The sequence below is a fragment of the Stigmatopora argus genome, chromosome 18, assembly GCF_051989625.1.
Source record: "Stigmatopora argus isolate UIUO_Sarg chromosome 18, RoL_Sarg_1.0, whole genome shotgun sequence".
NCBI lineage: Eukaryota > Metazoa > Chordata > Actinopteri > Syngnathiformes > Syngnathidae > Stigmatopora > Stigmatopora argus.
In genome coordinates this window covers 14,850,697-14,875,192 of record NC_135404.1, presented here as the reverse complement: position 1 = coordinate 14,875,192, position 24,496 = coordinate 14,850,697, and the positions used below count along the sequence as shown (strand labels likewise).

Here is a 24,496-nt window from a genome sequence, read left to right as displayed (position 1 = left end):
AATGGTTCAATGTGAAAAAAATATGGTTTCATACTAGCAATGATCCAATCTTCAGTAAGCAGATTTACTGAAGACAAATGTCCAACAAGGCACGGAAATAAACGCCGCATTGGCGCCGACTGGAAATGGCGGCGCCGACTGACGGCGTTGAATATTTATTGCCTTGACGGTCACTTTAACGAATCTCGTAATTACGAAGAGCAATTGATCAGCAGATTCTGTCTAGCGAAAGAGCCGCTAAAAGCAGAGATGGAGCGCCACTGCTTTCAGCATAAACTGCCACCCATCTCGCGATTACGTCCATTCCAATAAACACGTGTGACTTGCCAGTCTGTCAGGGGGGTCGCGTGGGGTGGGTTTCTAATCCTAATGACTGCATCTCTCAGATACTAAAGAGCTCAATCACTTAAAATCAGGCCTAGCAACCCCACTCAAATCCTCCATATTCATTTGGTTATTAGTTCAGCTCATTAAAGCTTTCTTCCTCTGCTTCTCATTTCCATTTTTAGCATAAATGCACCTCATTAAGTACAATCGCGTGCGATGAGACAGCAAAGACGAAGGTCGCACGCGTGTGACCGTTTCGGGCTTTTGCGCGTGCCGCTCTACCGTTTTGGTACTCGTAGACAATTTGGTTTTGGGTAATTACGACGCCTCCCGAGTCCCCGTCGCCGAGCTAGGAGACGTTCACGCTAATGTACTCACATGCTGCTGCCTGTCGGAAAGAATCTTCCACAGGCGAGGGAAGAGTTGCACCCAAGATCTCTCGGCCAGAGGAGTGGAGATGTGACACAGCTGGACCAGAGCATTCAGCAGCGCCCCGGTCTAAGGAAGGACGACGGCGTTTAAAAAGGTATTTCGGATTCTACCGGCGTATTTTTGGAACTGGAGTTACGATTCGAGGCGGGCCTTACCTTGACCTCCCGGAGAGAGTCCAGGAACTTGTCGTGGCGGTTGGTAAGCATGTGCAACTGGTTCCCGGCGTCCCTTTCCGACTGGTCTTTGGTCTTGGGAATAGCGCTTTGGTCACCTGGTGCTAATTCGATGTCGATCTCCACGTCCTGGCGGGGGAGGAATTGGAAATGGCGTTGGGTACTCGAACGTTTGGTAGAACGGACGTTTGGTAGAACGGACGTTTGGTCGACCGGACGTTTGGTAGAACGGACGTTTGGTAGAACGGACGTTTGGTCGCCGGGTTGTTACTGTTGAAACCAGCTCTCAAAATTATAATCATGAGAGAGAGAGTTTAATATCTAAATATCTAATATCAAAATATCAACAGTAAACTCTGTCATAATTTGACAGCGAGCGAACCCGGCGACCAAACGTCCGTTCTACCAAACGTCCATTCGACCAAACGTCCGTTCTACCAAACGTCCGTTCTACCAAACGTCCAGTCGACCAAACGTCCGTTCTACCAAACGTCCGGTCGACCAAACGTCCGTTCTACCAAACGTCCGGTCGACCAAACGTCCGTTCTACCAAACGTCCAGTCGACCAAACGTCCAGTCGACCAAACGTCCGGTCACGACGGCAATGTGCGAGAGAAGGCGATGTGAAGGGAAGTAACGATTTCCTAAAGCAGGGGTGTCAAACTCATTTTTTGTGTCGGGTCACATGGTAGTTTCGATTACATCCGGAGGGCCGTTATGTCTTCCAACTAGGCTGCCAAAATTAATCGATTAATAAATTGACAGCTTTCTCGATCGTGCTTATCGATAGATCATTTTTGGACATTCAAATTAGTACAAATTTGTGAAATTATTGATTTAAAATGAGGAAATGCAGGAAATAATCTACAATCTTCATTTGAATTTCATCCTAAAAAACAGAAAGTCGGCACCCATGATTGACTTTCCCGAGCCACACAAAATGATGCGGCGGGCCAGATTTGGCCCCCGGGCCGCCACTTTGACACGTGTCCTATAGGGATTTTGTGCAAATTGGCACTTGACACGATACGATGGGACGCTACCTCCTCCTTGGTCTCGCTGGTCTCCCTCTCACGGGGTTCCTGCTTGACGTGGGTCGCCATGGCGAAAGCGGCGCGGTCGTGGCTGTCGGCGAGGTTGATGACGTTGGTGATGGACGGGAGCATGGATCCCTGGCAACTGGTGCCGATGATGGTGTTGCGCTCGCACACTGCCAGCAGCAGCTAATGAGCAGGTGGGTATCAAGTGTATCAAAAAGGAGCCGGGATTGGAGTGGGCGACGCCCCGTCTAATTGGCTTACCTCGATGCACTGCTTGATCCAGAAATGGCTACCTTTGGCCTCCCAGTTCTGGGAACAGCAGATGTAGAGGAGCCTTTCGTAGACGCGCCGCTTCATGGAGCCGTCAAAGACCTCAAAGAACTTGGCCCGGATCAGCGGCTGAGTGCAACGAAGTCCGGAGAGAAACGCCGGCTCGAGCTTTGACGTGATGTCGCTTCCGGAGAGACTTTCGTCCCTAGGCGACCACATGGGAAAAATATTCAAGCTGGATTTGATCTCCAAATGCCAAATGAGTTACTAGGGCGGTTGGTAGATTGCCATCTTTTACGAATACGGCAAATACCGTGTTTTCTCGCATATAAGCCGCACCCGCGTATAAGCCATACCCTTAAAATTGCCTTACAAGTAAGTGAGTTTTTTCACGTTTCATGCAAGATAATTTTTTTCCTTGAATTTCATTCATAGACGTGGAAATAAACATCCCTAGGTAAGATGGCAGGCAAGCGTAAGTGATTTTTTTTCACATTTTATGCAAGATGCTTTTCTTGAATTTCATTCATAGACATCAAAATCAATTTTGTTTAGCATTTTAACTGTTTATCTTTTCTCTATTTTGCAATAAATGACCGTATCGGCGGCATTGTCTTGCGTTATGACAGGGGTGTCAGACTCGGGTTGGTTCGCGGGTCGCATTAACGTCCACTTGATTTCATGTGGGACGGACCATTTTAGATATAACATTTTGATATATATTTTTATGAATGGATTAAAAGAACTGGATTAAAAGACCTGTATATTCAGTTTTTTAAAGATCTAAAACAATGTTTATTTTAGCTTTTTTAAATCTATTTTTAGATTTTACAAAATGATTTTTGAACTAAAAACACAGAAAAAATGGATTAAAAATTGAAAATTATTGATTCAAAAGGGGGAAAATCAGGAAATTTAATATACATCTATACTCTTCATTTTAATTTGATCCCAAAACAGAAAGTCGGCACTCATGATTTACTTTCCCGGGCCGCAAAAAAATGATGCGGCGGGCCAGATTTGGCCCCCGGGCCGCCACTTTGACACATGTGCGTTATGGCATTTCGTCTTTGTCACCTTGCAGTTTCATGCATGTCAAGTCTAATTTATGCGCATATAACATACCCTTGATTCAGTCATCATTTTTTGAGCGACAAATACGGCGAAAAAATACGGTACTTATTGAAGTAAATAAATTCTCTGCTCAATCATTCGATCATCTTATAAAATTGACAAACATGTACAGCGCTGGAGTCTGCCATACTTGAAAATGTTTTTTGCCAAGGACAAAAGGCAAGCAAGATGAGCCTAGATTGAAATTTCATGACCACTAAAATGTGCTTATCAATAGGCCAATGTAAAAAATGTACATGTGGATACTGAATCGAAACTCAGAAGCAAAGGAATCTTCATAAAAGACCTCTAGATTGTACGACTGCATTCATCTCTGAATATAAAACCTCTGATATTGTGCTGAATTGACTGTCTCTCGAGGGTACGATTCACCCAACCGAGACATTTGAGTGAGAAAAATGGAACAAAAAAAAGACAAGGCCACAACAGCTGGACATGACTTCTATTGGCAGCACTCTCCTGATCATACATTGTTCGGGCACAGCTGCTTTATTATTCCAATATCATTACTCGCTGTCCATCACGGCTTAACTACTGCTTTTAAAACTCCTGACAGGAAGAGCAGATGGGTGGAGAGAAAGAGGATACATTTGCCTGATTAAAAGTATAATGTGGGGAAGTCACGGCCAAAAGAGAACCGTGGCTTGACGAATTGCCGTCAAGCGCCGAACTACGAGACGTCCTGCCGGGAGATGGCGAGTTCTGACACCCAAACGGGCCGGTAAAAGACAATGATATCGTATTTTTAATCCATCAAAATTGGCTTCTCCGTGATTCCAACTTTAATTACCGTATTTTCTCGCATATAAGCCGTATTTGTATCTAAAAATAATGATGACTGAATTGAGGGTACGGCTTATATAGGCACAAATTAGACTTGACATGCACAAAACTGCAAGACGGCAAAGGAAAAACGCCATTACGCAAGACAATGTGGCCGATACGGTCATTTATTTCAAAATAGATTAAAGCCAACTTTACAACGTCTTTTTGAGTCTGTATCCGTTTTAGCTACCGCAACCAAGATGGCGCCGTTCAAGTGGCAGCCGGCGGCGGTAGCTCCGTCCACTCTTGCTCATTTTGTGTTTTTGCTGCTGTTCTTTTTTTTGCTGCTCTTAATGATTTGATTTGGTGATTCTCAATGATCCCATTTACTTTGATTTGCTTTGTACTTTGTGCTTTTGCTTTGTTGTTCTGTCTAATCACCCTCTTGCTACTGCCACAATGACATTTCCTGAATACGGGATGAATAAAGTTATCCAATCCAATCCAATCCAATCCAATAAACAGATTGTCAAAGCTGGATTGCCTCGACAATAATAAAACGCCTAGCAAAATTAATTTTGACGTCTATGAATGAAATTCAAGAAAAAACATATCTTGCATAAACTGTAAAAAAAACCTCACTTACTTGTGCCTGCCATTGCTCGCTCAGGGCGCCGCCATCTTACCTTTGGATAACAAACTAGACCGCTTCGGATACACTTCCTGGTTGTACTGCTCACATGACTTACTTTTTGAATTAGTCTATGTGCACCCAATAGTAATGTGCAATCCAGCAATCGATTGATACAATATCTGAGAAAGTGCAACGATTTTTCTTAAGAATTTCCCTTCAAAGTAACACATTTGTACTCCCTATTATGAATATGGAGTTGAAAATTGTGAATCAGGGGGCGTCTTAAACAAGACAAATTGTCAAATCCAACCATTTTAAGGGTGCGGCTTATATCGAAGGCGGCTAATATGTGAGAAATTACGGAAAATGGAAAATTGTGCATTAAACTATTACTTGCATCCATTGTGGATTAATTTAAGGTCCGCTAGCTTCTCCGATCATTCTCAATTTTTTTGTTTGACCTTCACAACATATATTGAGACGGATGCAAGGGCAGCTGGGAGTCGGTGACACGGCCACTTTGCTATATGATGAATCGATGTAATTACCTGTAGACGTAATTAACGAGGTCCAGGAACTGGGCGTTTAACTCAAGTTCATCGGGGAACCGTTTCTCAATGCAGGTCATCATCTTTACCAATAAGATGGATTTCTCACGAATATTTGGCATCTAGAAGAATGGGAAAGAGAGGCACGCTTTAGTCCTTTTATTTCTTTTTGACGGGAGGACGGACTGAACTCTCGAATGTCACTCACTTGATTGGCAGCCATAGAATTAGTCTTCACCCACTCTTCCACAATCTTGACGACGGCGCGGAGAATTTTCGGGTCGGGCGATTTCTCGATGAGCGACGTGAGAATGACTTGAATGAAGTTTTTTCTCATCTCCAAGCTCATGACGGAGAGGCGTGTCTTCACCAAGTCCAGGCTCAACATGACCAGCTCGCTCGTGACTAGGGTGGATCAAGAAAACGTTAGCACAGGTGTTAAAGTAAGGGCCCGGGGGCCAAATCTGGCCCGGCGTATTACTTTCTGCAGCCCGAGAAGGTAAATCATGTGTGCCGACTTTCTGTTTTAGGATCAAATTCAAATGAATATTATCCATGTATATTATATTTCCTCATTTGACCCTTTTTAAATCTATAATTGCAATTTTCTTAATCCATTTTTGGAGGGTTTTAGTTGAAAAAGCATTTTGTAAAATCAAAAAATAAGTATTTTCTGTTTTCCACTTTATTATTGAACATACAATTCAAAATATATTTGGTTTCCTTTTGAAATGAAAAACAAATGATTAAAAGAAGTAAAATTAACATTGTTTTAGATATATTAAAAAATTGAATACTTTTTTGATCAATTTCTTTTAATCCGATTAAAAAATATTGACCGAATTTTCACGACTATAAGGCGCACCACATTATAAGGCGCACCCTCAATGAATGACACTTTTTTTCCATATATAAAGCACACTGGATTATAAGGCGCCCTGTCTATTTTGGAGAAAATTTAGGTACATTAATTATTAATGGTCTGGCCCACATGAAATCGAGTTGACGTTAATGTGGCCTGCAAACCAACCCGAGTTTGACACCCTTGGGTTTCCCCGTCAAAAAGCATCTCTCTCCTATTGGTTTCAAATTGGAAATCAACGTGCACTTGCTGAAATAATCAGCCAATCAATAATTTAAGTACTAGCAGCAAGTTAGTTATATATCCACTACCAATAGAATTGAAAATATGACCCAGTTTGTTCAAATTAAAGTCAAAAGTGACAAATTAAAAGCATTCAGGATTTTTTTAAGTGGACATTGGCAGACATGAGCATGAGTTTGAGCAAGTAAACACTTTATATATGGAAAAAAGAATAAAATGTGTCATTCATTGAGGGTGCGCCTTATAGTCGTGAAAATACTGTGTATATATTTTTTAATCGGATTAAAAGAAATGGATCAAAATCTCCAAGTATTCCGTTTTTTAATAGATCTAAAACAACTCCTTCATGAAATATTTCTTCACGTTTATTTGAAGGTGAACATTGTCCTCTCTTCGAAAAATGTACCCTGACATTGTTAAAGTTGTGCAATTACCGGTGCTGGTCTCGGTGACCGTCGGGTTGGTTTGCTGAGGACTCAGGTGTTCGCGCACCATCTTTTGCAGAGAGCGCATAAACACGGAGATGAGGCGATCGATGTAACTGGCGTTGTAACTGCAGGCTGACTTGAGAATCATCAGCGTACCTGGGAGAAAAACAAAATCCCATCAATAGCGTACTAGGCGTAGACACAAAAGGATCTTTTTTTATACTCTGCCTACTTTTTTATGGCGAGAGGGTATCTAACAACAGTTCTACGGTGGCATTGAGTAAGGATGGGGAAGGCACGGGGAAGGATACTAACTCTGGCTTTGTTGCTACGGCACCCTTGAGCCAGTGTTCGAATGTCAGCCTCTCCGGCCAAACAGATGCATTACTACACAAGCTCCTCACATAAAAAAAAGACCAAAGGCTTTTTATTGACCCCCCGAAAAATGCTAGTGCCACAGAGCTTACAGCTTTTTGGCCTCGGTACTCGGAAAACTTGGCGCAAACAAAATAGTGCGTAGGAATATGCTAATATAGAGAAGGGAAAAATCTAAAAATATATAATAAAAAGCTTCGGTGTTTTTAGTTCAAAAAACATTTTGTAAAATGTAAAACTATATATAAAAAACCTAAAATAAACATTGTTTTAGATCTATGAAAAAACTGAATATTCAGGGCTTTTAATCCAGTTCTTTTAATCCATTTATTAAAAAAAAAAAATCTAAATATTATATCTAAAATGGTCCGGTTCACGTGAAATCAAGTTGACGTTAAAGCGGCCCGCGAACCAACCCGAGTCTGACACCCTTGTCCTACCCAAACAAAAAAAACGTTAGAAATCCATGACGAGTTTGATTTATTTAAAAAGGGACAGCACATATTAATGAAGATATACATAGAAATATGTAAGATTGTAGCCGAGGGCTAATTTCCATCTTAAGTCAAATTGAAGGTAAACGATGACACGTACTCGACACACGCAAACACACGTAGCGCAGTTTTAGATGGCGTTGGGATTACAATTTTGTTCGTTTAACAGCCAGGCTTCAAGATGATTGGCCAAGAGGTTCAGAGAAGGGAGTTCACGGATAGTAATTGGTATTGGGATCCAGGTATGAAGCTGCTTTGGCTAATTTAGCACTCTTTTGAAAGGGAACTACACAGTCACCTCTAGAGCCAGGCATTGGAATTTTTTGTACAAAATCTTACAGTGGAGGAGGAGCTTTGCGATAGAAATTGTGCCAATCCATACAAAAAGACAGAAGGTGCTTTGGCTAATTTAGCACTATTTTTGAAGGGAAATACACAGTCACCTATAGAGCCAGGCCTTGTTGATATGTTGGAATTAGATGCACGGAATACTCAACTTCAACATGTGATAAGTCATACCAAAATGGTTGACATGGGATTCAAGAGATGATACTGTTTTGTGGCGGAAAAAAAAATAAATAAAAATAAATCCCTGAGAGTCATTTTGCTGTACTGAAAGCCACAAGAAGAGTAATGCTTCCCAAACGAGTGGATTCTTGGCTTTCTTCCTAATTATGCATTTTTACGACCACCGACTGTGAAGTTGTTTTATTTCGCAGGAGAAAAATAGAGAAAAAATTAATGTGGCTATCACGAACACACACATAGAATCAGTTTGTCTTACCAAAGAGCTGTGTGGGGTTGGTGTTGCTGGTGGCTTTTTCGTAGTTGGTAAGTCCCTCGTAGATGACCTTGCCCACGGCTGCGTATAAACATTCCAGCTCCTCGTACTTGGATGCCACGTTGGATGTGCCTGGAGTGAGAGAGAAGTCAAAATTTTCCACATTTTGTCCGCGTTTTGGCTTAGTTTCAGTCCAAAATGCAAAGTGTCGGTGACTTGCTCGGCTCGGTGGGAAAGATGCTCATCAGGCGAGAGAGGAGAGAGTGAACGGCGCGCAGGACTTTGGTGTTGCCGCAGGTCATGCAGGCGGCGATGCCCCTCTGGAGGGGCTTGAAGTGGGCCAGGATAGCGGGTGACTGGAGCACCGTCAACAGGAAGCAGAGGATCTCCAATCCGGTGCAGATGTTGGAGATGTTTGCTTGAGCCGGCTGCTCCTGGAAATGAAAAGACAGAGCGAGCGGTCAGAAAAACTGGAAAAGGCTTTGATCTCTGAAAGCACTTGTGTTTTTAGGGGTACACGGTCGATTGGTCGCCGATCCTTTGGTCGCCCGGAAGGTTATTGATAATTACCATTTAAATCATTGCTCAAATTCCCTAAATACAAACTGCGAATGACTATTTAGTCATACTTAATGCCCTAGTAATTATTAGGCTAAAGAAAAGCTCCAAATTTCCTGGACTTTTATTGTTTTTTGTAGGAGAACTTGTTAAGACCCTGACTGAACTGACGTCGCTTCTTAAAGGGACAACGCATGTACATACAAACTCTTATACACTCAAACTGCTCATGGCCATTGTTGGCTTTTATTGATGCGTAGACCGAGTTGTTTTACCTTGTTTTGTCCTCGGTCTTTTGGTTGTCCGTTGTCGCGGTCAGGGCAACCAAAAGACTGCGACCAAAAGACCGGCGACCAAAAGATGAGTAGAAAATACAACATCCATTTTCCCTAATATAACGAAAACATTTCCAAAATTGGATGACAGACAGCAAAGAAACGGATCAACAAGTACTTCAGTATCTCTAATTATCCTCTTAAACACAAGGAAAAAAAGTCTGGTCCAATCAATAATGTGACATCCGGGTGTCAATTCCCGAAAATAAACAAGCCACAGTGATTTGCACAAAACCAATTTGGTCAAAATAATAATGAGTGCACAAGGCCAATCATCTGAAACGGGTCCTTTTGATTTGATTTGATTTGATTTGATTTGATTTGATGGCCCTAATCTTGACTTCTGATTGGGACTTTAGGTAGAAATTAGGCCGGTATCGATTCTGTACGACGTGCCAAAAAAAAAATACAAATATTTCTAGACGTGTGCATTTGTAATTGCAGACATGGCTCTTCCCTCAGGGGCTTTCATATTAGCCAATTTCTGTCCCATACCGAGAGATAGTAAAAGCTAATCTGATGGAGGGCATTGCTCATTAACCTGTCGGACACACTGCCGGAGAAACAAAATGGTGTGTCGTCTGAGGAAGACCTACACGGACCTTTGCTTGTCAGACCATCTGCATAAAAATTGGAGGATGTTCTTGACATGTATAGATTGTCAGAACCGAGACCCCCGGAGGAGTACAAAGAAAATACGGGCTGACGCCGGCGTACGCCGATAACCTTGTCTCGTCTCCGGCTGAGAATCAGACCAGAGCGATGGGCGGAGACCAGGGAGAGCTACAGATAGGGGAGACAAAGTGAAAAACCCAAGCCGAGATGACCGTGGGAGGAAGTGACCAGGGACCGGGAAGAAAAGCTTGTGTGAAAAGACGCAATGGCCGACGAGGGAGAAAGTAAGGACACGGTTGGAGACAAAGAGGTAAGGTGGTGAAAAACAAGTGGCGGGTTGACACGGTCAGACTTGACTTATCTCGCCGCGGTCATTATTTTGTCATTAAGGCGGTTGTTGCCAGGCCGCGTGGTAAACGGATAAGAAAGCACTGAGGCATTTGCATACGGATGAAGAAGCCCTTCGCTTTGACCGGGAAACTTTGGCGGGGATTTGATTGGAAGAAATTATTGATAAGAGTGTTTATTTTGAAATGTATTTGCAGGGACCTTCAAATTTCCTTCGCTGGATTAATAAAGTGTTTTTTGGGCTTACAGCCATAATAGATACAAGCATATTATGAAGTAATTAGGCTAATATTTTTTTCCAACTCTATTTATAAGAAAAATCAGGTATTCAGCCTTATTCAAATATCAAGGGAGTACTTCAACCTATAAGTGTTTTATACGTTTTTGGATCATTTCAAATGGTGTACGGCACATGTGTCAAAGTGGCGGCCCGGGGGCCAAATCTGGCCCGCCGCATCATTTTGTGTGGCCCGGGAAAGTAAATCATGAGTGCCGACTTTCTGTTTTAGGATCCAATTAAAATGAAGAGTATAGATGTATATTAAATTTCCTGATTTTCCCCGTTTTAAATCAATAATTGTAATTTTTTAATCATTTTTTTCTGTGTTTTTATTTCAAAAACCATTTTGTAAAATGGTAAAAGTCGGCACTCATAATTTACTTTCCTGTCCACAAAAAATGATGCGGCGGGCCAGATTTGGCCCCCGGGCCGCCACTTTGACACATGTGCTCTAGACTACTGAGGGACTGTGGGGTAACCTCAGTCTCACTCTGCAGAAGTTCCCCACCTTGTGGACTTCCTGTGTGTGGCTCCAGTTTTTTAGCTAAGTCTACAATGTCTTCTGTGTCTGTGTCTGCTACTGCAACCAAGAAATTTCCCGAATACGGGATGAAATAAAGTTCTAACCTAACCTAGTCTAACAAGAAAATATGTACAACATATAATCAGGCCCTAATGGAAACGACACGGTACCCCGACTCTTTGCAACATTTAAGTTAATAGTTGCGCGTGGAGGAAACGGGCCATTGCGGGCGACTAATTATCGTCAAAGTACAGAATCCGGCTTCTCACCACGGTCATGAGCAGCCTGTCGAACCACTGTAGCTTGAGTTCGGCGCGAGGCCACATATCGGGCCTGAGGACGGTCTTCATCAGGCTAACGCAGCGTCGGGAAAGTAGCTCCCCCGGAGACCCGGCGACATTGGTGCTGTCGTTCACCTGAAAATGGGGGAGGGAGGGTTACGTCGCGAGGTCTCGGACACGTTTCATCCCCGCTGACAGAGTCTTCATCTCCCGATATCGCGGGGGACGGCGCTCGGGTCAAGGAGATTCGAGAGGGAAGAATGTCGGGATTGGGGAGCCTTTCATTTATGTGACGAGGAATGTCATTCCACATTTCGCCGGTTCAAGGCTGAAGGCAGGCTGACAATGAAACCCTGGCAGCCTCGTGCATTCCCGGTTAATGATGGTCACCTTTTTACTACGGGGTTCAATTTAATAACACAATCCTCTGTAGTTGAGCGCCAAACAATGAACAGATTCGGCGCGATAAATGATCGTGCGGGCTGTCGCTTGTATAAAAAGATCGTTTTTATTAGCCCGACGTGGAGGCGGTGTTACCTGGCACGCAATCCGGATGAGGAAATTGACCACGGTGTCCGTATGTTGCTTGTCGACGGGTTTGGTGAGCATTGTTTCCGTGCCTGGCATGGACGGAGTGCGGCCAAACACCTATAAAAAAATGAAAACAATAAGATGTCTTTTCAAACTAGAGGACTGGGCGGAATAGCCCCCAAAAAATGAAGATTAAATTGTTATAAGTATCAATTTCCAGGCGCCTCAGGTCCATTGGCACACAAATAAACTGTAGCAAATGGAAAATATGTTTACATTAGTAGAGGACATTGTTTTCTTCTGAGAAGTTTATATGCACCGTATTTTCCAGACTATAAGTCTCACTTTTTTTCCCATCGTTTGGCTGTGTCTTCAATTTTTTTTTTTTTATCTCTGACCACTGACAGACTTATGTTGTTTATTTAGGCCAGGGGTGTCAGACTCGGTTTGGTTCGCGGGCCGCTTTAACGTCAACTTGATTTCACGTGGGCCGGACCATTTTAGATATAATATTTAGATTTTTTTTATATAAATGGATTAAAAGAACTGGAGTAAAATCCCTGAATATTCCATTTTTATAGATCTAAAACAATGTTTATTTTGGCTTTTTTAATATATTTTTAGATTTTACAAAATGATTTTTGAACTAAAAACACAGAAAAAATGGATTAAAAAATGACAATTATTGATTTAAAAGGGGGAAAATCAGGAAATTTAATATACATCTATACTCTTCATTTTAATTGGATCCTAAAACAGAAAGTCGGCACTCATGATTTACTTTCCCGGGCCACACAAAATGATGTGGCAGGCCAGATTTGGCCCCCGGGCCGCCACTTTGACACATGTGCTCTTTATTTAGGCTATAATTATCTTAAAAACATATAATAACAGAGGCCTATTTAGCTTGTTGTTCTCCATTTTACTATTCCTCCTTAAACATATAGTTGTTCTTGATTCATGAAAATTTAAAACCCTTTTTTTCATAGTCCAAAAAATCCGGTAAATACCAGAAATGGCCCTAGCTGTAAAACCGTGTCTGCTAAATTTGTAGGCGGCAACAATAAGTGGAATAACGTGAAATGAGCTCACAGTGGAGGCTGTTCCGGCTGCTGTACGAAATCTTTTCGCATCTTGCCCGGGTGTGGCGCCATCTGCGGAAAGTCCTACTTTAACGGCGCCACTCGTTCCCTCGCCGCTGGAACCTCCTTCCGTCTCGGACTCGGGCTGGAAGAGGAGATGGGTATGGATTATGGTTCACGGAACAAGAAGTGGGGAAAAAGCTTTCGGTTCTGTTTTGATTCTGCTCTGTGAACGCACCAATTGGTCTTTGATTCTTTGCAGCTCCCATTTGATGACCACCTCGGCCAAGTCCACGGCCAGTTTCCGATGCTCGATGGTCACGGTGGGGGTGAAACCCAGACGCTGCATTGCGCTGATCATGTGCTGCACCAAATGGTGGCGCACTGGATAGTATACCTGAATTAGCAAAAAAAAATAAAGGACATTTTAGATGCAAAATCTGGGGAGTTGCAAACTTTCCTTGGGAATTAATTCCATGGATATGAGGTAAATAAATGTTGGTGGTTAATGGGGAAAATAGTAGGGCAAGCTATAATCAGGGGGAATATATTTATTCAATAAAAAACCCGATTTCATTAAAAAGCAGTTGAATATGAAAAAAATATACAATGCTAGGCTTACTTAAATATTTAAAAAACTGGATGGAAATTAACGTTATATTAACAAATCTGCTCAAGTGTCAAATGATGTTTACTCATGCCAATTTTTATTCAGTTCTGCTTACCGTAAAACAAGGGTGTCAGACTCGGTCGGGGTGGTTCGCGGGCCGCTTTAACGTCAACTCGATTTAACGTGGGCCGGACCATATTAGATATAATATATATTAGATTTTTATATATAAATGGATTAAAAGAACTGTATTAAAATCCCTGAATATTCAGGTTTTTTTATAGATCTAAAACAATGTTTATTTGAGTTTTTTTAATATATTTCTAGATTTTACAAAATGATTTTCGAACTAAAAACACAGAAAAAAATGGATTAAAAAACTAGCAATTATCGATTTAAAAGGGGGAAAATCAGGAAATATAATATACATCTATACTCTTCATTTTAATTTGATCCTAAAACAGAAATTTGGCACTCATGATTGACTATCCCGGGCCACACAAAATGATGAGGCGGGCCAGATTTGGCCCCCGGGCCGCCACTTTGACACCTGTGCCGTAAAATATTTCAGTTCCATTTAAGACCCATAAACAAAAAAACCTTTGAATGTCCTTATACTTGTATAATGACAATAAAAGCATTCAATTCAATTCAATCAAGTGTGAATGGGCATTCTGCACATTTCCAAACTAATTTAAAAATTTAATTTTTGTTTTGTTGTTGAAATTTTCCAAGCGCGTTACGGCGAGTTACATAACGCCGGCGAGACTCCCGTCGCAAGTCTCTCGCACTTAGTTTCAAGGACGCGGCAGAAGACTAAAGCGTCACGCAGGAAGCTCGCTTAACTTCCTCACAAGGCAAACTGTGGAGCACGCAATGCAGACCGAGGGCGAGAGATGAGATGTCTATCAGAAGGCTGCTGCTGCTGCTCCAAAGAATATTAAAGCTTCTCACTTTGAGGCTAATCATAGTCGATGGAGCAGGACTTCGACGCCCCTTAATGACAGAGAGGCTAAGCCCCGTCCATCACGTGAACCCGTGTACACGGATACGCACACGCGTAGACACGTTCAAAAGTCTCTCATCTGCCTGTCGTCATCTCGCCCAGTGCAATTATGCTTATGTGATTACATTAGATTGGCCGTCTGGCCCGATGAGAGTAACCTGTCAGCTCGACGGAAGCCAAATGGGAGGAAAACGACGCTCGAAAGTCTTCCCTTGGACTGGCGAAAGCGGGAGCGTGGGTAAAGTCTTCATCGATGTTTAAGAGCGGCGGAAACGCGGGTCGGTGATCCTCCGCTGGGGTGATTTCATGGGTTTCCTTTGGCATTGACTTACCCGGAAGTGCTGCACGATGAGGTGCAGGATGTGGACCAGCTGTGGTACGGTGTGGCCCTCCTCCACGATGATTTTGCGCGTCCAGTGTGTCAGCATTTGCTGACCGTCCTCCATGCGGGCCGGAACCGCCGGGGTGAGGATGGCCATGGCCTGCCGGACAATGGCTCGGGCCTCCATGGTGTGGGCCTTCAGGAGGCTGTGAAAGACCTAGAACCAAATTACGAATAATATCATATACAGCACATGTGTCAAAGTGGCGGCCCGGGGGCCAAATCTGGCCCGCCGCATCATTTTGTGTGGCTTTGGAAAGTAAATCATGAGCGCCCACTTTGCACTTTCTGTTTTAGGATCAAATTAAAATGAAGAGTATAGATGTATATTACATTTCCTGATTTTCCCCCTTTTAAATCAATCATTTTCATTTTTTTATCAATTTTTTCTGTGTTTTTAGTTCAAAAATCATTTGGTAAAATCTAAAAATATACAAAGAAAGCTAGAATAAACATTGTTTTAGATCAATAAAAAATTAATATTCAGGGCTCTTAATCCAGTTCTTTTAATCCGTTTATTAAAAAAAAAATCTAAATATTATATCCAAAATGGTCCGGCCCACGTGAAATCAATTTGACGTTAAAGCGGCCCACGAACCAACCAGAGTCTGACACCCTTGATATACAGTAATACCTTGGCATATGAGAAATTTGAGATACGAGTAAAATTTCGAGCAAATATTTATCTTGAGATACGAGACAAATTTTGATATACAAGCAGACAGCGTTGCATTTTTTCAATGTTTTTTTCCCATTAGTCAGTGCGAATGGCGGAGCCTGTTCGCTAATACGAGAGGAGTATACACTACTTCTCGTTGGCAAGTGGTCGTGCATTATCGTATTGTGAGGACATTTGTGTGCATCATTTTGGGAATATTTTGAAGGGAAGACAAAAGCAAACAACCCTCGATAGGTTGCATCTGAAAGTCAGGGTGGAGGCGGGGCCAATATCGCCAACCCGGGAGAAGTAAGGTATCGAAATTTAAAACAAAATTACAAATAAGTAATTATATAGGATCCAGAACCTTAAAGACGGATGCCATTGTTTAGTGTTACACTTTAGTTGAGTGTAAGGTTAGATTACATTTATTTTTGAGTGTGTCTGCATCGTAATCCAACTTCATTTAAATTGGTTTATGTTATGTTACGAGCGCGTTGCCGTGCAAAAAGTTTCTCGTATCTTACGTCATAAAAAACAGCGTCCCTACATCTCGGTTAGGTCTTGGAGCCTATTAACCGTGATAAATGAGGTATTACTGCATATTCAACTTCTGTTCAGATGTTGGGTAAAGTTACTAAATAACACTGACATTAATCCAATGCTCAATATTCGCATTGACTGAACAAAGAAAGGCCATTTTACACCTCATTTCTCCCCATAATTACCTGAAGAACAATCTTCTTGTGGATGGCAAACTTTGCAATGATGTGCGCCAAAAGTAGATGCCCGCTGTATTTACAGGCGGGGTCCACACAGGCTTTAGGCAATAAGCACGGCCAAGCGAAGGTCATGAGGCGGCGCAGCTTGCTGTTGCGGGATTTGTTGTTGTCGTGGATGTGGTGGGGAGCGTGCTCCACCAGCAGAGTGGAGAACTGGAGCAGGCAGATTCGCAAGGAATCCAGCAAGTCGGCCTGCTTCTCGGGATCCAGAACCTTAAAGACGGATGCCATTGTTTAGTGCAAGACATTGATACTCCGAGTGGGATTAGTTCAAAATAATGACCGTCTCCCTTTAATGGGGATAGCTATAAACTTGAATTTCCTTTTAACCAAAGACAAATGTGTTATAAAACAACTTTCAGGGTGTGTCAGGTGATAGAAAATTCAAACGGTCGAGTCCGAATCACCTGATTTTGGACTGTATATGCATTTTTTGTTCACTACCATTGACAGTTGTAGGCATCCAATCCATTACAATTGAACACGGTCGATTGGTCGCCGGTCTTTTGGTCGCCCGGAAGGTTATTGATAATTACCATTTAAATCATTGCTTAAATTCCCTAAATACAAACTGCAAATTACTATTTAGTCATACTTAATGCCCTAGTAATTATTAGGCTAAAGAAAAGCTCCAAATTTCCCAGACTTTTATTGTTTTTTGTTGGAGAACTTGTTAAGACCCTGACTGACTGATATAGCTTCTTAAAGGGACAACGCATGTACATACAAACTCTTGAATAGACTCACACGTCGGCTCAGTGAAACTGCTCATGGCCATTGTTGGCTTTTATTGATGCGTAGACCATGTTGTTTTACCTTGTTTTGTCGCTGGTCTTTTGGTCGCCGGTCTTTTGGTCGCCCGTTGTCACGGTCGGGACGACCAAAAGACGGCGACCAATCGACCGGCGACCAATCGATTGGCGACCAATCGATTGGCGACCAATCGATTGGCGACCAATCGATTGGCGACCAACCGACCCCACACACCTGAATTCAGTCATCATATTTTTCCGCGACAAATACGGCGTATATGCGAGAAAATACGGTAAGTTATCCCAGGTGGGCAAAGGTCAAATAAACGCATCTGGAGGCACCTTTGTGATGAAGACGCTGGTAATGCTTTCTGGATTGTCTCCTTCGGGATTGGGTGGGCCGAGCAGCTGTTCGCCTTCCCCCTTCTCGAAACTGTAGAGGAACGCCGGATTCAAAATGTGCTGCAGCACCTTCGGTGAGGAGAGCAAATAAATTAGCGGCGATACTCACGGCCCATAATATTTGATTTTACTGCTCACATTCCCGAGAAGCCGGGCAGAACTAATCGTTCAAACCGAGGCGCGCGCGTTACCGCGGGAACGGTTGTCAAAAACGACATGGTGGAAAAACTTGGGTGCAATTTCAGCCCTGGGACTCACTTGTACTAATTGAAAGGATTTTACAGAGTAGGATAACATCATTAATTAGCTGGGGAAATAAAGTACGTGGGACACAGACAGATGTGTGAGGCGATTATGACCAATAACAAGAGTAATCAAAGACATGGCATTAAAAAAATAAATAAATTAAAAAGTGACAGCAAAGCACTCTAGATGTTCTCTTCATTAAATACTGCAATGGAAATTAGCGCTTCACAACACTTGGCATTGTAAAAATAAACGGTGTGATAAGCCCTCACGGGTTACGTCTGTTTATTTCGGTTAGCCGTTTCACACAAAAATCATGGCATGAATTCCAACGAATTCTCGTAAATGGACTGAAATCGGCATTTTCAGTTGGTGACGTTTGATTAAGAGAGAAATTGGCGGTGGAATCGGACGGCAAAATAAGCACCCGGCTTGTTGAAAGTCGAAAATGAAGATCTCGCCGGCTAACAACAGCATTTATTAAAGAAGCTGCTATCTGTTAATGATCCCGCCGATTCAATCCATCATTAGGAGGTGAAGAACGATCTGGCACGCTCTCCTTCTTTGGGTCATTACTCGTACGGCGTAAAGGCAAATCTGATGGATTCGAACGGAGACGGGCGAACCGGAATGAAAATGCGGAGGCCGCGTCAGTTCTCCGGCCTGATCATTTTTCAGCTTCCCGGCCATCGATCACAGTCATCTTTGCGACGTGATTAGATGAAGCGATCCGACCACACCGAGTCTGGGTACAAGACCACGAACAGAAGATCTTTATCGATGAAGCCCCTCATCTTATTTTGAATCTGTTAGGTGTCATTTTCTTACGCAGGAAAAATGTTTGCTTGTGTCGATTGTGTGATGTATTTTGTTCGTACCAGGTATGAAAAAAAACAAATGAGTTGGTAAGTGTAAGAACTACATTTAAACAATGCCTGCTTAGACACGTTTAAACACACTTTTGCCACCATTTGGTAACACCGCCAACAATAAGAAAATGTTTTTAATACCCTGGGTTTCTGACAAATGAGGCTGTGGGAGATAGAAAAATTAATAAATAGATCACAGGTGTCAAAGTGGCGGCCCGGGGGCCAAATTTGGCCCGCCGCATCATCTTGTGTGGCCCGGGAAAGTAAATCATGAGTGCTGACTTTCTGTTTTAGGATCAAATTCAAATGAAGAGTATAGATATATATTAAATTTCCTGATTTTCCCCCTTTTAAATCAATAATTTCATTTTTAATCCATTTTTTCTGTGTTTTTAGTTCAAAAATTATTTTGTAATATCTAAAAATTATTTTCTGTTTTCCACTTTAATATGGAAAATAATTAAAGAATTTTTTTGTTTTCCTTTTGAAATGATAAACTATATATAGAAATAAAATTTCCCTTACTAAGAAAAAAAACTCAAACATTGTTTTTAATGTTGCTTTTAATCCAGTTCTTTTAATCCATTTATTAAAAAAAATCTAAATATTATATCTAAAATGGTCCGGCCCACGTGAACTCGAGTTGACGTTAACCCGAGTCTGACACCCTTGCCCTATACAGTTGCTGTAAAAAACAAGCATGAGTGTGCAGGAATGGCTAGGTCACGTACCTGTCAACTTTTACGTTTTACCGTATTTTATACGTTATTTTTTTATCATTTCAAATTTTGTATGCTGAATAACAACTTTTGGACAGAGTTTTTTAGAGTACGTTTTTTGTAAAAACGTCATCGTCAATTGCTAATGTTGTCATGCTTAAAGCATTGAATGCATTAAAACCCTTTTCACTATATAAATATAGTGCGTGGGCAAGCAAGTACCCACTACCCACACAGTCAAGCTGTCAGTGTCATACAGCAGAATCTTGAATTTAGTGCACACTGATTGGTCACCCCGTCCACTTTGGAGAAAACTTTAGACTTTTAAGTGCGCCCTTTGTTAGTTGATATGTGCTTTGTTGCATTTGTACATTTTTTATCGCTTAAAAGGGGGAATTGCAATCATTAATAAGGGGAGCAATTGGCTTGACAGCTATGAGATCATAACCTACAGGTAAAACTAATACCGCAATTAATCAATCAACCCTGATACAAAAATATTTTATAAATGATTCCAAGAATCCATTCATACTGCCCCCTTCTGTTTGGCTCACAAATTTCAAGAGTATCAATTCTCGAACAACGAAGAAATACGACTTGATAGTGAGTTTCCACATGAAGAACAACAACTCCTCGATTGGTGAATCTCGATAGCTTCGAATAAAACGTGATATGACACGGCTGCAAACGATGAAAATTTGGAGAAATATCCCAGCTAGTGCCAAACACAAATGCATTTTTACTGGTCAAAGACAAAACCAGACGAAGATGTCGGCCGTTCACGTCACTGTAGCGTGAAACTCCGCCGCTCAGATTATAAAGTATGAAAACAACGCAGTGAAGCAATCATAATCACCGTAAAGAGTGGCAAGGGAGACGATAATATGGCTGCAGTTCAAACAACTCTTGCGTGGCGGCCTGTTTAGTAACAAAACCCAACTGCAGTGTAGTGTGAAACGAGCGGCGTGCTTCATCAACTTCACGTTGGCTTTTGTTTGCGCGTCTGCATGAGTTATGTAGCTCGAATTTGGGATTTCCAAAAAAGTCTTTATGGTCTACATGGCAAAAACAAATTAACTGTAAGAGGAGCAGACGGCGTTCCGTCTGTGCATGAAAAATGATTCATTTTCTTTTATTCGGCGTGCTTGTTTCCTTTGTGTCTCCAAGTCAAATACTGTATTCATGCATATGCTTTATGACACTGCACCAAAAGTGGATTTTACATCCAACACGTCATTGGAATGATATTGCAATCGTTACAATAGCAGATGTCCCACGCGCCATCGTTGTTTTGACCATTGACAACAGCACATACGACATCCACTCCTCCACATGCAAATATAAAGGCTAATCCACACCACAGATTAGTGGAAAAGAAACCGAACTACTTTAGCCACGAATGTAGCTGTTCCCTGACGCAAAAGTTTGCCTCCCTACTTTGGCCAAGTGTACCTAGATTTTACTTACATGAGGCCAACACTGAATCCGGAGCTCAATGGCCATAACAGCCAAAACAAACACAATCAAGGAAAGTTTCTTCCCAAGAGCAGTCACCATACTAAACTCGAGTTCTGCACCTAATCAAGACTTATTGCTTGACTACTCATTATACTATGTATTTGTTATGTTGACTACTTATTTATCTATTACTATTTATTGATTATTTATTTATCATGACTATATATGGATTATCTATGTTTCTGTGTGTTTGTTGTTGAGTCCATAGACTCAGCGAGCCGTGGTAAGCTCTCTACAACTTGGCGCTGAACGTCACCAAAACCATAGAACTCATCCTGGACTTCAGACGGAACAAGACCGCTCCGCTCTGCAGATCTCACTTGGACTACTTATTTATTTCTTATTTACTGATGATGTATTTGGCTGTTTGTTATTGTTATTTGTGCACCAATGGTGAAAGCTTTAAATCTCATTATGCTTATAAAAGCATTCAATTCAATCTTACCTTTTCCCAATTTTTTTTTACCAAGGAATGACCATGTCGAACAATTAAAATCTCCAAAAAGTGCAATTTGCATGAACCCCCTAGGCCTTCAAATTATTTTACACACTTTTAAAAACATCACTGGAGTCCGGGTTTGTTATTTAAATAGGTCAGCATACACAATCATTTGGAATTTCCCATAGCTGGAAATGCCAGAAGCATTGAAGAACATTCGAACATTCACGCCGAATTGAACTGAACATACCTTGGCTTTGAGCTCGTCATTGAAGTGCGGGTCATTGAACTCGACAAAGCGGAAAAAGAGGGCTCTCTTCTGGACGATGGAGTAGTTCCTGGGAATTTCCTCCTCCATGTATTCCTTCAGGAAAGTCATGTTGCACAAGAAGCGACCCGTGAAGGCCCGCAGCAACTGGAACAGCAGCTCGATCTCCGAGTAGTTGCGCCTTTTGGTGGGGAGGCACTGTGTTATTTTTTTTCACATTATAAATGGAGTTCTATTATACATGGTATACATTTATCATTTATACGACCCATCTGTCGTGTTTTGAAAACTAAAAACAGTTGCCCACCCGTTTGCCTAATGAGGCAATTGATTAAAAAATGGAATCTACATACTTGCAGTAGCTCAGTAGACAGTAAGCTAGCAGCTTAGGCTCCTTCCAGTTGGTGGCCGCCATGTTGTCTTTGCGATGTCTCTCTTGGAAGGCCTCGCTGACCCACACTCGCCGGAGTTGATTGACCAGCGAATGCTGGCCCGCTAGCCAGCCTTCGTCATTCTTCACGATGATGCTGATGATCTAAATAGACGCGGGAAAGGGAAGATATGCTTGTGAGTTGCGCCTCATAGTGCGGAAAATACGGTAATGGTAAAATAGGGAAGTTAAAGTAATAGGAGCATTTTTTTTTATAACTATGGTCTAAAAAAACAACAACAAAACAAAAACACACTGTAAAAAGTATTTAAAAAGTGGTACTCATGGTCCGGAAAATACGGTATATTTGGCTAATTTTGGGTAGCGGTGAAAGCTAAGTAGAAAATACATACTTTAATGGCTTGAAACTGGAGATCCAATCGAGCGGTGGCCGTGGAGGGAGATCCGGGTCGGACGGTGGCCGCGGTCCCGGCGGGAACCAGCAACGTGACGAAGCGGTTGGGGTTGGACGCCAGCACGTCTCGTAAGGGCTTGGCATCTTTGTGCTTCAAAAAACTCTGCGCGTGAACACACATGAAAATAAGTCAAGCTATACTAGAATATTTGAGAGACCTGGATTCAGTTATGGAATATAACATGTATAGAAATATGTCTAACCATGAACATGCGGCTCCACTGGGGGTCGTTAAGAGTCGCCTCCATCATGAACAGCTCCACTGTTTGCGAAGGGTGACGGGTCAGGAATTTTATCAATGGCTCCCTGAATGGACTGCCAGCCTGGATGTTAACAAAATTTAAAAAAAATATGAAAGATGAATAAAATTGGAAAAAATATTGCATAAAGCATTTTTTTTTATTACAGCAAACTCCAATAGGAATTTCTCACCGGTCCTCCAATGTTTGTTGCATTGTATTGATTATCCTGGAAAGTACTTGAGTTCATATTTTTACATGAATTTCTAATTAATAATTCATTTAATGCATTTCATTTAATTACTCTTGAAAATATCCATGACTAACTCCATTTTTTAAAGGTGTTTTATCGGATAATAGGTTATTTGGCATTTATTGACTGACTGAGAACAATACGTAAATCGGAAATATTTTGATATTTTACAAAAACGTTTTCAGATATGAGTAAAATTGGAAGAAATACATCTGCAATAGGAATGTCTCACTTATTAGAAACTAGTTATTTGACAATTACGCCCACCCATCCTCTAATATTTGTCCTGGAATTTATCCTGGAAAGTACTTGAGTTCATATTTTTACATGAATTTCTGAAGAATAGTTGGTTTGTTTAATTACTCTTAAAAAATATCCATGATTAACTCCAATTTTTAAAGGTGTTTTATCGGATCATTGGCTGTTTGGCATTTATTGACTGACTGATAACATTACGTAAATAGGAAATATTCTGATATTTTACAAAAACATTGTCAGGATTTTTGTCTTCTATATATGCAGTAAAAACCAAATTTGTGAGTGTGTCTTACTTCGATGAGCATGGCCCGTTCCGTCTTCATGACGACCTCCAACAGAGGTTTGACGAGCGTCTGAGGTGCGGCGGGGATCAGGTGGAAAAGATTAATGATGGCGGAACAGATCTTCATTTCCTAGAAAAATAAATCAATAAAAACAAAAGGATAAGACAAAGGGATTGAATTCAAGTTGAGTAAGACGCCAGCAAATTGGTGTCCATTAGTAAAAATGACTGATGAGTCCTAATCAGGAAAATGAAGCCATTTTAAAGACATTCCGGCTATTTATTTCGGCAAAACCACAAATATTGTCGTCTGGCGAAGCGCGGTCGTCTTCCGATAAAATGTAAAGAGCTGACATGACAGTCGGCATACAAACACATACACACGGACACATTCCAAAGTACGTGTACAGGGAAACTTCACGGTCACAACATGGGTTCAAGTACGCTTCAAACGTCAGCCACAGGTGGCGCAATACTGGGTCAAATCTCACCTCAAAGCCCTCCAATGCAGGCTGTACCAGAATGGGAGACAATGGTCAAAATCAACACAGTGGTGTGTGTGTGTGTATATATGTTTGTGTGTGTTTGTGTGTGTATTGGTGTGCGTCCGATTTTGACGAATCTCACATACAAATTGTTTAAACAATGTCATTTACATTAAGTTAAGCTAGTCACCTCATAAGATGTATTTGTTGTGATTCCTTGACTATTTTGTTAATGCTGGACATTTTCCTTGGTTTTCCTGCAAGGTTTGTTTCAATAGTGCAAATATAGATATAGAAATATTTTTTGAAATATACTGTACATATAGTGGTTTATAATTGGATGGCAACCATTACAGGGTGTCTTCTGCCTACTGCCCAGAGGTGGTTGGGATGGGGTCCAGCACCCTCGTGATCCTTGTGAGG

At 41.6% G+C, this 24,496-nt stretch overlaps 1 protein-coding gene across 1 annotated transcript in view; it reads right to left on the bottom strand.

Moving 5' to 3' along the window:
• LOC144092723 (transformation/transcription domain-associated protein) overlaps positions 1–24,496 on the bottom strand; it is a 79,524-nt gene that overhangs the window by 31,680 nt on the left and 23,348 nt on the right. Inside the window, exons 32-53 of the mRNA XM_077625771.1 lie at positions 24,080–24,100; positions 23,599–23,718; positions 22,759–22,878; positions 22,494–22,658; positions 22,064–22,245; positions 21,693–21,891; positions 17,592–17,720; positions 16,444–16,710; positions 15,008–15,214; positions 13,298–13,456; positions 13,070–13,204; positions 11,984–12,094; positions 11,435–11,581; positions 8,727–8,940; positions 8,510–8,638; positions 6,863–7,012; positions 5,532–5,728; positions 5,324–5,445; positions 2,234–2,447; positions 1,976–2,155; positions 915–1,061; positions 706–825 (exon numbers count right to left, since the gene is read on the bottom strand). Coding sequence (XP_077481897.1) covers positions 706–825; positions 915–1,061; positions 1,976–2,155; positions 2,234–2,447; positions 5,324–5,445; positions 5,532–5,728; positions 6,863–7,012; positions 8,510–8,638; positions 8,727–8,940; positions 11,435–11,581; positions 11,984–12,094; positions 13,070–13,204; positions 13,298–13,456; positions 15,008–15,214; positions 16,444–16,710; positions 17,592–17,720; positions 21,693–21,891; positions 22,064–22,245; positions 22,494–22,658; positions 22,759–22,878; positions 23,599–23,718; positions 24,080–24,100 — 3,435 coding nt within the window. The remainder of the gene's footprint in view (positions 1–705; positions 826–914; positions 1,062–1,975; positions 2,156–2,233; positions 2,448–5,323; positions 5,446–5,531; positions 5,729–6,862; positions 7,013–8,509; positions 8,639–8,726; positions 8,941–11,434; positions 11,582–11,983; positions 12,095–13,069; positions 13,205–13,297; positions 13,457–15,007; positions 15,215–16,443; positions 16,711–17,591; positions 17,721–21,692; positions 21,892–22,063; positions 22,246–22,493; positions 22,659–22,758; positions 22,879–23,598; positions 23,719–24,079; positions 24,101–24,496) is intronic.